This window comes from Diabrotica virgifera, chromosome 4, assembly GCF_917563875.1.
Source record: "Diabrotica virgifera virgifera chromosome 4, PGI_DIABVI_V3a".
Lineage (NCBI taxonomy): Eukaryota > Metazoa > Arthropoda > Insecta > Coleoptera > Chrysomelidae > Diabrotica > Diabrotica virgifera.
The window spans coordinates 117,799,054-117,812,832 of NC_065446.1; the positions used below are offsets into that span (position 1 = coordinate 117,799,054).

The 13,779-nt window shown below is 31.8% G+C and overlaps 1 protein-coding gene across 1 annotated transcript in view; it reads left to right on the plus strand.

The window, feature by feature from the left end:
* The first annotated feature begins 2,616 nt into the window (after window positions 1-2,616).
* The window catches only part of LOC114337499 (zinc finger CCHC domain-containing protein 8 homolog), an 83,502-nt gene continuing 72,339 nt past the window's right edge, over window positions 2,617-13,779 (plus strand). Inside the window, exon 1 of the mRNA XM_028287952.2 lies at window positions 2,617-3,108. Within this exon, the coding sequence (XP_028143753.1) occupies window positions 2,649-3,108 (460 nt within the window). The 5' untranslated portion in view covers window positions 2,617-2,648. The remainder of the gene's footprint in view (window positions 3,109-13,779) is intronic.

Genomic DNA, 13,779 nt, shown 5'->3' on the forward strand with positions numbered 1-13,779 from the left:
ACCCTTTCCAAATTCTACGCCACTGGCGGAATTGCTATTTTAGTTCAATTTTTGGATTATACAACACTTTCTATGAAAATAATATACTCTTGATTAGTAACGATAAAGTCATTAGTTTTCGAGATCTTTGAAGTTAAAAATGAAACGACACGGTTATTTTGATTAATGTATTGTGTCGCTTCATTTTTAATTTCAAATATCTCGAAAACTAATCATTTATCGTTACGAATGAAGAGTATATTATTTACATAACAAGATTGAAAAATCAAAAAATTACTCTAAAATATCAATTTTGTCAGTGGCGTATAATTTGGGAAGGGTCAACCAGCCACTATCCCCTATCGTACGCCTCTGGTAGAAGCTAGAAACGTTTATTTATCTTAATTTAGTAGGGTGTACAGTACCTACACTTTCTGCCAAGTATGATAAGGATACGCCAAATAGTTTTAAAGTACTGGCTCAAAATAATTTTTAAATTTTAATCATATGAATCATATTCATAAATTAATCAAAATAACTGTCCCGTTTCATATTTAACTTCAAATATCTCGAAAAATAATGACTTTATCGTTACCAATGAGGAGTATATTATTTACGTAGAAAGTATTGGAAAATCTAAAAATGGCACTAAAGTAATAATTCCTCCAGTGGCGTAGAATTTGAGAAGGGTCAACCATTCACTATCCCCTGTCGTACGCCTCTGGTAGTAGCTAGAAACGTTTGTTTATCATAATTTAGTAGGGTGTATACTAGTCGCACTTTCTGCCAAGTATGAAAAGGATGCGTCGAATAGTTTTAAAATGCTGAGCAAAAATAGTTTTTAACTTTTTAGATAAAACAACCTGTAACTCAGTAAGGCACCACATTTCATTTAAGTGTTTTAGGTTAAATCTTCGTATTTTGTGCTAAGATTTCTCCAGTTACTATATGGACAATTATTAATGAAACACCCTGTATTCGATGAATAACTAACTACTATTCATTGATTATTTATTTGTTGTTGGTGAAACCGGACATAAGTGCTCTAAACTTTGTTGCAAACACACGCTAAACACAGATGCTCGAAATGACATAGTTTGGTTTACCGCCGAGGTTTAGAAATGTTCTCTGGAAAGAATGACAAAAAAGAAAGAATTTAAATTAAACTTCAAACTTCTTGTGACCATAGGCAGAGCCATGCGGTACACCTTTTCAATATGATGCGAGTCTTCGAAATGCCGCCCCTTAAATATTATTGAAACTTAACTTTTATTTTTATTAAAAGAAACTACACAAAATGAACGAAAACTTTTATTTTAAAAACAAAACATATTTTAGTTTAAATTTTTCAAAAATATTTATTAGTTTTTTCAGGATTTGAAAAATAGTGAATGAATTTAAAAAGCATTGTAAGCAAATTTTGCGCTATGCAGCTAGATAGCAGAAAGGTAGCTGTAGCAGCTAGTCAAAACACTATTGAAATAAGTGCTGATTTTTTTAGTTTTGTTCGTCTTATGGAGCTTCCGTAAATAGCTTTTAATTTTGAAAAACTTCTTTCCTCACTAGCTACCAAGACAGTGTTTATAAAATTCTTAGTTTACAACTGCATCTATGTATAAAAAAATTAGGTCAGTTTGGCACAAATAGTTCAAATTCTTTAAAGGTTTCATGGAGTATGGTAGCATTTGAAATGTATCACGCAATTCTTCTAGATCATTATATCATCAGATTTTTTTTTCTATTGAAAATATTGACTGAAAATTCATAAAATTTTTTCTAGTATTTCATCATCTATTTCCCTCAATTTAAAAATATCATATAAAAATTTAAAATTTTTATTATGAATTTCTAGAAACGAAAATCCATCAATCAAAGAATTAACGGTAATGTCTAAAATATAGATGAACAAATTTATTTTAAATTTAGCTTCTTCTGTTAAGAGCTCGTCCACAGATTTTTATTAGTCAAATAAACGCTTTTTTTTTCTCCTGGCTCGAATTTCATTTTCAGCTGGAAATTTGGAACTTATATCAAAATTTTCTGCAATTTCATTAAAATTTCATTTGGTCATTAGTTATATTATCTGTAACTTTTCATTATTGCTACAATTTCTGACAACATTTTTACACAATCTGACAATTTTTTTTTTATTTTGCTGATTATGCCGCCCCCCTTGTGATGCCGCCTGATGCGACTGCCTCGCCGCATCATAGCACGGCACGGCCCTGACCATAGGCGTAACCAGGATGATCCTTAGGGGGTTTTAACTACCTGAAAGGGGGAGTTACAACTACTGGAAGATCTCTGAGGGCTATGGTGTTAAGCGTTATGTTGAGCTCAAAGTACATCACAATGGGGGGTTTTAACCCCCAAACCCCCCTGGTTACGCCTATGCAACTTGTGACATCCAATACAGACAACCATTTTTGAAAATTGGTAAAAAAACTTAAGTTGACATATTACCATTTTTATATATTTTATATGCAATATTCTCTTCAAATTTTATATTAATTATTATAAGTGATATAATTTATTTATAATTTATCATAAAAGAATAATTTGAATTTGAATGCTGTTCAAATGTATCCACTTTCCTGGCTCATGCGCAGTGAATTTTTATTTTTATTTCATTATGTCAAATGTCAAAGAAATAAGCATAAGCAATAAAGATGGTTGCTAAAAGACGAGGGAAAAGGAAAAGTGGCTCAAAAGACTTGCTATTCGAAGTCAGTGACAATGATGTATCCACAGACGATTCTGAAACTGAGTGTAATGAACCAGAAAAGAAAATTCTAAAGACTGATTCAAATTTTATCGAGTCTGTGGTAAATGCCCTTTCTAACCTAGAAAATGAGAAGAAAGAAAAAGAAACAAACTGTTCCAAAACAGAAGTTATTGAAATTTTAGACGAAAGCAGCAAAGGGAGCGACAAAGCTGGTAACGATAGTGATAATTCGCTGATAGTTATAGAAGATAGGTCTTTTGTTGAGAATGAAGATTCTGCTAATCAAAGCACCCAGAATTCAGAATGTACTGCACCTATCCAAGAGGATGATACACCCTTGGTGATATCACAAACTTTTATAGAATCTTGTGACAGTGGTAGTCCAAATGAACTTGAAGAAGCAGGTATGTGTTGTGTAATTATCTTTAGTAAATGTGATGTCTACCAGAATCGATCTGTTTGTGAAGTTTGTATAATATGGCCAGTCAAAGCACTAAATCAGGAACTTGGTTTATGCTTCATCATCATCATAAGTGGCTCGACAATCCGTTGTGGATCTCGGCCTGCTCACAAAGAAGTCGCCACTCCTGTCAATTCCTGGCAACTTCCTCCATCTTCTGACCCCTAGAATTTTTAGGTCTTCTTCAACATCATCAATCCATCTTCTTCGTGGTCTTCCTCTACTTCTTGTACCCTCTGGTTTTGAAAATGTTAATCTCTTAGTGTATTCGTGGTCTGACATCCTTGCAATGTGTCCAACCCATCTAAGTCTCTGCACTTTAACGAATTTCACAATATCTGGATCAGTATATAACTGATACAGTTCAAAGTTGTATCTTTGACGCCATAACCCATTTTCATTTACTGCCCCAAAAATCTTTCTAAGAATTTTTCTCTAAAAAATACCAAGAAGTCTTTCATCACTTTGAGATAGGGTCCACGTTTCAGCTCCATATATCAAAACCAGTCTTATTAATGTCTTGTATATATTGAGCTTTACTGCACGTTTTATATTTTATTTTTTAAATGTTTATGGAGATCGTGAACAGTTCTGTTTGCTATTGCTATGCATCTTTTCATGCAATCCAAGATATGTGAATTTTGGGTTATACCCAAAATACAACCTGTTGGGTTATACATACAGGTTGTATTTTTACACCAATTGTGATGTTTAGTTGACTTGCTGTTTGGAAGACTATGTGCAATAGTAACAAAAATCGTCTTATTTAAATTTTTTCATTAGTATCAGTCCAGCTCTCCATGCCGTACCTACTGCAATGTAGAGAATATGTAGCTACATATTTATTTATTTATTTTTACGGGCAAGCCCAATTCTATAAAAATACATTACATTTTTTAATTGAACATAAAGTGTTATATAAATACATAGTGTACAGATAAAAACAATAACATAATATAATATAAAAAACAGACATACAGAAATATAAATATAATATAGAAGTAAATATGCAATAGGAAATAATATAAAAACAAGTTAACAAATTACAGACGTTTCACTCAAATATTGATCCCATGTAAATTTCTTTTAAAACGACTGATGGAGTTGTCGAACAGTTGTAAATTGTAAAGGGAGTTTGCTAAATTCAAGACTCTGGGTACGAACGAAAAAAGTGAATAATTAAACCTATGGAATGGTACATAAAATGTTCGCATCTGTCTAGTGGTGCAAGGTGGTACAAACAGTGCAATCTTATTAAGTACTTGAGAACAACTACATATACCATTTAAGATCTTGAATAATAGCAAAAGGCCCCTTTGTTGTCTCCGGCTTGCAAGAGAGGGGACCTACAGTTGATGCTGCCATACAGTGTAATCTTGATAGGTATGAAGCTTAAAAGCAATGTAACGGAAGAAACTATTTTGGACTTGTTTCAAGTTTCCTAATGTAGACCAAGTAGTGTGGGGACCACACTGAAGAACAATACTCGAGGTGAGAAATAAAGAACTCTAATACTGGATATGTTTGTAAAATCACGAGTTGTTCTTTTTACAAAACCCAACATTTTCATAGATGTTTGAATGACATTGATGATGTGAGTATTGAAACAAAGAGAATTTTCCAGTGTAATCCCCAAGTCCTTGATTTTATTTACAGTGTTGAGCAATTGGCCATCAATGTAATAGTTTGATAATATTGGGTGGTGAGTACGGTTAAAGTTAATTACATGACATTTGCTGGAATTAAGGTTCATACCATTAAGTGAACACCATGCAGAGAGGTTAGTCAGTTCTAATTGTAATATGGCAGCATCATAATGATTTTTTTTAACTTTAAAGCACTTCAAGTCATCAGCAAATAGCAAGGCGTTACAATAATGAAAACAGTTGGTAATGTCATTAATAAATATATTAAAGAGTAATATGAATCTGATTTGAAGGTTTAATGTACCTAATAAACTAAATTCGCTAATCTGGTACACAACTCTGGACCTCAGAGATAAACTACACTATGTCATTTCGAGCAACTGTGTTTAGCTTGTGTTTACAGCAATGTTTAGAGTACTTAGCATGTTAATAAAAATCTGATAGATTCCATAATTGGTTGAAAGACAATATGACCATATTTTAATGATAATATTTAACCAATTTGTATAATCCAACTAATCAAATAAGTGGATTAAAGGAACTTATTCAAAACAACACCATTTCGACATAGTGTAGTTTACTCCAAGGTCCAGAACTGTCTTAGTCATTTTAGAAATTTTTTTTAGGGAAAATTAGGTTGCTAGACGTGACTGGTAATTACTAAAGTTTATTTTTTAACCAGGAGGAGTAACTAAAAAGACAGATTTACACCCAAGCAAGTCACTAGAAAATTAACCAAATACATCTTCTTTTTTGGTTGATCATGTCTGCCCTCAACAGTAATCCATAAATATTATATTGTATTAATACATCGCTGAATAGTTCTAAAAACAATTGCTTTTTATATCAAATCAGACTAAACATCTAAAGATTAAAGAAATAACATCGAAAACACAAAAAATCGCCTATATAACTGAATTAACCTATGTGTGTGTGTGTGTGTGTGTGTGTGTGTGTGTGTGAAAAAATGGCTTGGATGCGAGTCCGTTAGCCACAGATTTTTATTTTATTTTTACCTCAATTTATTAGTTTTGTTATATTTATACGTATTTCACTTAAATTATTATATTTGTTTCTTTCAAGTAGTTTATGAGTAATTTAAATATTTCCATTTTATGACAACTTAGTAGATATTCTATACTAATTGGAAAATGAACTTGTGTTTGTATTGAATTAACCTATGAAATGCCAAAAGTGTCAAAACTTGATAAATGTCATTAGTGTCAAAATTTTATAACAGTGGAATAAACTTGCCTGCGATTGGACCAATTACAAACAAGCATTACAGAGTGGTAAATTTGAATCACTCCTCTTGGTTTAAAAACAAACTATACACAAACAAACATACTGCTCATATCCCATATTATTAATAGTAAACAGACACAAATAACATAAACCTTACGCCAACCAATAATTATTTATTTACACCATTATAATCATCCCTGTGATGGATGACCAAAGTTATCTAACATTTGAGTTAAAGTTAAGGGCACCCAAAGTCCCATTTAACAACAATGTTAACATTATGCCACATAGCTCTGTAACCAAAGCACTTAGTGACCTAATTTTTGTTTTATTTTGAAACTACATGTATTGTTTAGTCCTGCGTAGATTTTTGTAAAGTTAGAGTGAAAGAAACATTTATTTTAAATTTTTTTAAAATACCCTTACAAAAAAAACCCAAAAAAGTTAAGATTTTATTTTTTATTTTACTTGTTTTTGTACATTTTTCAATAAAACTTCACGCGGGACTAGATATTATCTATCTACAACTAATGTAAAAATTTGGACCTTCGATCATCTAAGGAATCAGAGATATCTGACATCAAAAGTTAAAAACCTAGTATTCGGGAAATAGCAAAGACGTAAAACACTCTAATAGGCTATAAAGCTACCAGTACACGGTAAGTTGAGTGCAGACGTTCAGAAAACAAATAGTTCTGTAACCATGGAAATTTTACACTATAATGTGTTGTATACCGTTGGAAAGAGAAGATTTCAGAGAATAATTTTCAATCATAACCCAAAAAACTTAAGAAATTAAATTTTTGGACTTTAAGTGCCCTTAAGATAACTCTCAGGGATAACACTGTGGTGCTAAGGCAAAACCCGATATGTCAAAAAACGCGATTTTGCAGCAGATGAGTTTAAAAGTTCGTGGTGTTGTTGTAATAGTGGATATATCAGAAATTAATTTTATCATCTACTGGTTACATGGATGTGTTTAGCCATGTTGGGTTTTGTCATCATATTCTTCATCGCTCAAGGTACATCATCATCATTATCCAGCCTTCTGCATCCAAAGTTAAACATAGGCCTCCCCTAATTTCTTCCAGTTTTGTCGATCTTGGGCTTTCTGCAACCAATTCCCAGCAATCCTTTTGACGTCGTCTGTCCATTGTGTAGGTGGTCTACCTCTACTTCTTCTGTCTTCTCTTGGTCTCCACACTTTAATTTTTTGTGTCCACCTCCCGTCCTTCATTCTGGCTACATGGCCTGCCCAATTCCACTTCAGCCATGCTACTCGCTCTATGACATCTGTGACGCCTGTCCTTCTAATTTATTTGTTTCTGACCCTATCTCTGAGAGTCAGTCCAAGTAGTGACCTTTCCATTCTTCTTTGGGCCACTCTAAGTTTCGTTGCTGTGGCCTGGGTTAACGATAATGTTTCGGCGCTGAAGTCATGACTGGAAGCACACATTGTTTGAACGTCTTCCTTTTCAAATAATTTGGCAAGTTGCTCTTGAAGATGTCTGATAGAGCTCCATATGCGGCCCATGCTAAGGTGATCCTTCTCTGTAATTCAGCAGTTTGATTGTCCCTGGCAATTTGGATTTCAAGCATTAAGTATTTATATTTATGGACCGATGCTATTTCGTTGACGTCAACTTTTAGATTTTCGCTTGGTACCTACCGGGTTTGTCATGTATTGTGTCTTTCCAAAATTTATGTTTAAACCAACTTTTTTACAGGCGGCATCTAACTCAGTAAGCATAGTTCTAATCTCTTTTAAGTTGTCTGTTATAATCTCAATTGTTTGAAAGCATGTTCAAGTACTGCCATAAAGAGTTTGGGAGATAACGTGTCTCCCTGTCTAATTCCTCTTTTGATTTTTATAGATTTGGTATCTTTGTGTAGTCGGACGGTCATGGTTGCATTATTGTATATGTTCGCTATCAGTTTGGAGTACTGATAATCTATACGACTTTCCTCCAATGCTCTCATTATGCTGCTAATTTCTATTGTATCAAATGCTTTGCGAAAGTCTACGAAAGCCAGGACCAATGGTCGGTTGTATTCTATAGATTTTTCTATAATTCCTTTTATGCAGTGTAGGTGGTCGTTAGTGCCAAAGTTTTTCCCAAAACCCACCTGTTCTCTAGGTTGGTAAAAATCCAATTTTGTTTCCAGTCTATTTGTTATTATTCTTGTGAATAACTTGTAGAGGTGGTCTAATAGGCTTATGTCCCGGTAATTCTCGAGGTCTGTTGGATCGCCCTTTTTGTGTAATAAGATGGTAAGTGTACTGTGCCATCTTGTAGGTGTTTCACTTTGGTGCAGACATAAGTTGAACAATTCCTTTATGTTGTTTAAAAGTCTGTCTTCTCCAATCTTTACGGCTTCTATAACGATATTGTCTTCTCCCAGAGCTTTATTTCTTTTCATTTTTCTCAATGCGTTCCTGATTTCGCCTGTTGATATATCAGGCATCAATTTCGATCCTTGGTTGACTAACCTTTTTCCTGAATCTTCTAGTGGCTCATCATGGTTTTGTTGGCTGTTGTATAGTATTGTATAGAAGTATTCTACTACCCTTAATAATTCATCTCTGTTGATGATGATAGTTCCATCTCTATCCTTTAATCTCGTTATTTCTTTTTTGCCATTTGTTAATTGTCTTCTTAGAACTTTGAGGCTCTTGTTATCTTCAATTGTTTGTTGAATTTGTTCGTTTTTATATTTTCAGTTGTCCGTCCTAATAGATTTTTGTATTCTTTTACTTATCTCTCTAAGTTCATGTTGTTCTTTACTTCTATTACTTTGAATGTTTCTCTGCTCTTCCATTAATGCTTGTGTTTGGGGGCTTATTCTTTTGTTATGTGATGTCTTTTGGCAGTGTATCTTCTGGTACATATTGGCATAGGTACATATTCAAGGTACATATTGGCATTAAAAACGAAAAATCGATAATTTTTGAGATATTGGGTTTTGTCTTAGTACTACAGAACTATGCCCATAACTATTTATGTAAATTCTGTGTGACGTTATTTCTTAAATGTTAAAAGATAAATAACATTGGAGTAACAAAATTTGAAGTAACAAAGAGAACCGCATGTAGAAATAATACAAGTTGGAGTGAGTGCGAGAGATTGATCAGAACATGAGGATGGAAAGATAACCATCATATAAGAAGGTATGGTTCTATGTTTATAAATTTCAACTTATATTCAACAATTATAATATCTCGATTTGATTTTTGTATGATTTTTAAAATTGTATTATTCTATTCTTAAATTGTTAGCTTTACTTTTCATTTTTAATTATTGTTTTAATCGTTATTATCTACATGCTTTTAATTGTTATTTGAGGTCTATTTTTTTGATATTTTTAATTTTGTACTGCTTTATATTTGATATTAAATTAATAACATGCCGCACAAAATCCTAAAACAACCTGAAGCAGCGTTCTTCGTTGAATATTCACTTGATTTCTATCTAAAAACAATTCAAAAGATGACCCTAACTTACACTTCCTTACATAACTACATAGCTATCTCATAACTTGAGGTTTAACGTCGCATTATAAAGTGACAGTTGATACAGTTGAGTCCGCGAGTCTTTACCCGTGCGTCATCATTTAAAGCATACGAAATAAGTCGGAAATTTACTGAACGCAACGGCAAATGGATATTATTCCGATCACGGGTTATTATAAAATTTGACGTTATCAAATAAATAGAATGTCAAATTTAAATTTTCCTTTAAAATTTTGGTGCATCATTACAGCTACATTTGAACTAGCTTAATAAATTATTTTATTATCATTGATTAATAAATAAATAAACAATTTATAAAAAATTTCAATAACATATTTTCTTTTTGATATTTTATTCACTTTGGCGGAACCTTAAACACAAGCATTCAACTGTGTCAACAATGAGGTTAGCTTTGTACGTCGTCAAAATTTATCTTAAAATAACATAAATTTATCACAAAATTTCTAACTCCAATATAAAATTAGTTGTGAAAACAACTGTTTGTATACTATAAAATACTTCAAAATGCAAAAACTCGACAGAATAACAGCAAAAAATTCAACAAACTGACAGCCACAAAAGTAAACAAACCAAAACGTCAGAAATTGTACTTAAAATATGTGAAGACATCCCCAACCGTCTTTCTTTGTACCTATCTCTTTTCAATACACTGAGTCTTAATCGTTCATAAAAATAACATGTGTTTTTACTTAAATAACAGGCGGCAGCTGGTTTGTCATTAATTTCATGCGTGCAAGAGAATGATGCAAAATAAAAAGTATGTGTTTTATCTCACCAGGTATTAATGACGCACGGGTAAAGACTCGCGGACTCAACTGTATATCAGATAACTGTTAAGAAATAAAGCAAGTAGTTAAGTTAAATATGATACATCACACCAATTCCAGGATTATAACTCGACTACAGGATAACTTTACGTTATATTTAACGTGAGTGATTCATCACAGGGCTGAATGTCTTCTTCTGGTAGCACTACAACCCGGGGTGGGTCTTGGCTGACTGCACAACTCGCTTCCATCTCGAACGGTCGTCCATTATAATGTATTGCAAACAAATGAGAAAATTATTTATTGCACAAAATAAAAATATTTTGAAGAAATAAATTCACAAAATTTTATGAGTTGAGTATACACTCTCACTATTTCCAATAATTCTTCTTTTTTTAATGGACAATTAGTTGATTTGAGCAGTTAATAGTGTGAGGTAGGAATTTTTGTGTTGTATGTTTCGTACTATGAATGTGTCAAAATGAATCTCGGCTAATAGTCTGGGCTGATTATCGGATAATAGGCCATTTTTGGGAAAAGTTATTTACCAGCAATTTTATTGCTGGAATCGAATCTTATGATTGTATATATTAATAATATAGGTATGCAAAGTCCGCAGATAGTGTGCTACTTTTTTTATAAACAAAATGGCGCCCGAAAATCGTGTTTTTTTCAATTTTTGCTCTATAACTTAAAAGATTTTAACTTTACACCAAAAACACCCAAATAAAAATTCACCGCAATTAAATTCTGCATAGAGACGTGTTTTTTCCGATTTACTTCGACGAAAACTTTCCCCGGAAAAAGCGGGTTTTTCCAACAAAATCTTTAATTTTCAACTAAACTTTTAGATAAGTAATTGTTAATCAATAATTAAATAACTTGGTAATATAAAAGCCCATTTCGTATAGATTATAATTCCAGAAGCGGATGGAAATTAAATGAATAGTTTAGCAACAATCGAATTGTTAATTAAAAATTTACGGTCGCTAAAATAACGACAATAATTATGATGCATAAGAATAACTATGATTTTTTCATAAAAAGACACTATACCTATCTAATGTACTTTACAGAATTGAAATTGGACTATTTAAGCGGCCTCAGGAATATTTTAAAATTATAAAGAATTTTGTGGCTTATAAACAAATATAATATCTCGGGAAATATTAAACTAAATTAAATTGTAAAAACGGTATTCGAAAAACAGCGGCAGGACGCTTCTTTTAAAAGTAAAAACGTTTAATTATGATAAGTAGTTCCTGAGATACAACCGGTCAAAGTTGACCGGAATTTACGGCAAAGATATAAACAATAAGATCATAATTTTCAAACCATCACCTTTTCATTTTTGTCCTTTTTCTCCACACCAATTTTCATATCCTTAAAATACTCATAACATATATTATTATAATAAAAACTATCGATAATACGTGTGAAAATTGCCAAAAATAGCAAAATTCCAATCAAAAATTAGGTTGGAGAAAATGTAACCCTCAAAGTTCAAAATCGGTATACGTTAAAAAAATGCATTTTCTCGGCTTCCCATGGAGCAATTTCCTTCATTCTTTTTTTGTTCCCAAGTAACTCGAGTAGAGCCATCGAACTAACGCATTATTAAATGTCAAGCTTGCTTTTGCTTTGTTATAATAAATTAATTTATTTATTATAACACAAAATTTTAATTTGTTTAAATAAAAATTGTTTAAATAATTATACAGCTTTCAAATGAGAATATTTATGTTTTTAACTTTAAAAGGTACACTTGTAGTAAGTTTATCTAAAAAAAGCCTACAACTGGAAAAAATATGTAGTTTTCCATTCTTATAAATAAATTAATTTATTATAACAAAACAAAAGCAAGTTTGACATTTAATAATGCGTTAGTTCGATGGCTCTACTCGAGTTATTAGCGAACAAAAAAAGAATGAAGGAAATTCCCCATGGGAAGCCGAGAAAATGCATTTTTTTAACGTATACCGATTTTGAACTTTGAGGGTTACATTTTCTCCAACCTAATTTTTGATTGGAATTTTGCTATTTTTGTCAATTTTCACACGTATTATCGATAGTTTTTATTATAATAACATATGTTATGAGTGTTTTAAAGATATGAAAATTGGTGTGGAGAAAGAGGACAAAAACAAAAAGGTGATGGTTTGAAAATTATGATCCTATTGTTTATATCTTTGCCGTAAATTCCGGTCAACTTTGACCGGTTGTATCTCAGGAACCACTCGTCATAATTAAACGTTTTTTCTTTTAAAAGAAGCGTCCTGCCGCTCTTTTTCGAATACCGTTTTCGCGATTTAATTTAGTTTAATATTTCCCGAGATATTCTACTTGTTTATAAGCCAAAAAATTGTTTATAATTTTAAAATATTTCTGAGGCCGCTTAAATAGTTCAATTTCAATTCTGTAAAGTACATTAGATAGGTATAGTTTCTTTTTATGAAAAAATCATAGTTATTCTTATGCGTCATAATTATTGTCGTTATTATAGCGACCGTAAATTTTTAATTAACAATTCAATTGTTGCTAAACTGTCCACTCAATTTCCATCGGCTTCTGGAATTATAATCTATACGAAAAGGGCTTTTACATTACCAAGTTATTTAATTATTGATTAACAATTACTTATCTAAAATTTTAGTTGAAAATTAAAGATTTTGTTGGAAAACCGCGCTTTTTCCGGTGAAAGTTTTCGTCGAAGTGAATCGGGAAAAACACGTCTCTATGCAAAATTTAATTGCGGTGAATTTTTATTTGAGTGTTTTTCGTGTAAAGTTAAAATCTTTTTTAATTTTTTTTAAACTAACAAAGTTCTGTGCAAAAGCGGGCCTTTGATCAATGGATTTTATTTGGCTTTCAGTACGATCAGTAGATTGTATAAGCTGTTGGCAAAGAATGTGCATCAAAACTTCTTTAAAAACTTTGGCAATTACAATACTGTTACTACAATACTCTTTCATACATAATAAAAGGAGAAATAGACTGGCTGTACATAGAGCAGAAAGTCGATGAATATAGCTCATAATGAAAAACTCCTAAAAGATCATAATGGGAAAATGGTATGTGGTGAGAGTCCCTCTAGAGCTCGTCTGTTGGAACCAGGGCAAGGCTCCAAATCCATATCAGAAAGATTCATGATACAGAGTCCTGCTTGTGTGAAGAAAATTTATCCGATTCACAAGAATAGACTCTTATTTATTTCTATTTTTTATAATTATAATTCCTGAGAATTTTGTAGTTTCTTTTGTTATTATTAGTCAAGAAAAAATTTCCTGCTTTAATACTGTACATATAGGAATACACATTACCTGAATTAAGTTCCTATGTAATCTATTTTGGATTTTTTTATTTTAATTTTAAATTTTTTTTAAATAAAATAACATTTTTAGTTTTAATTATAATGACTAATAAAA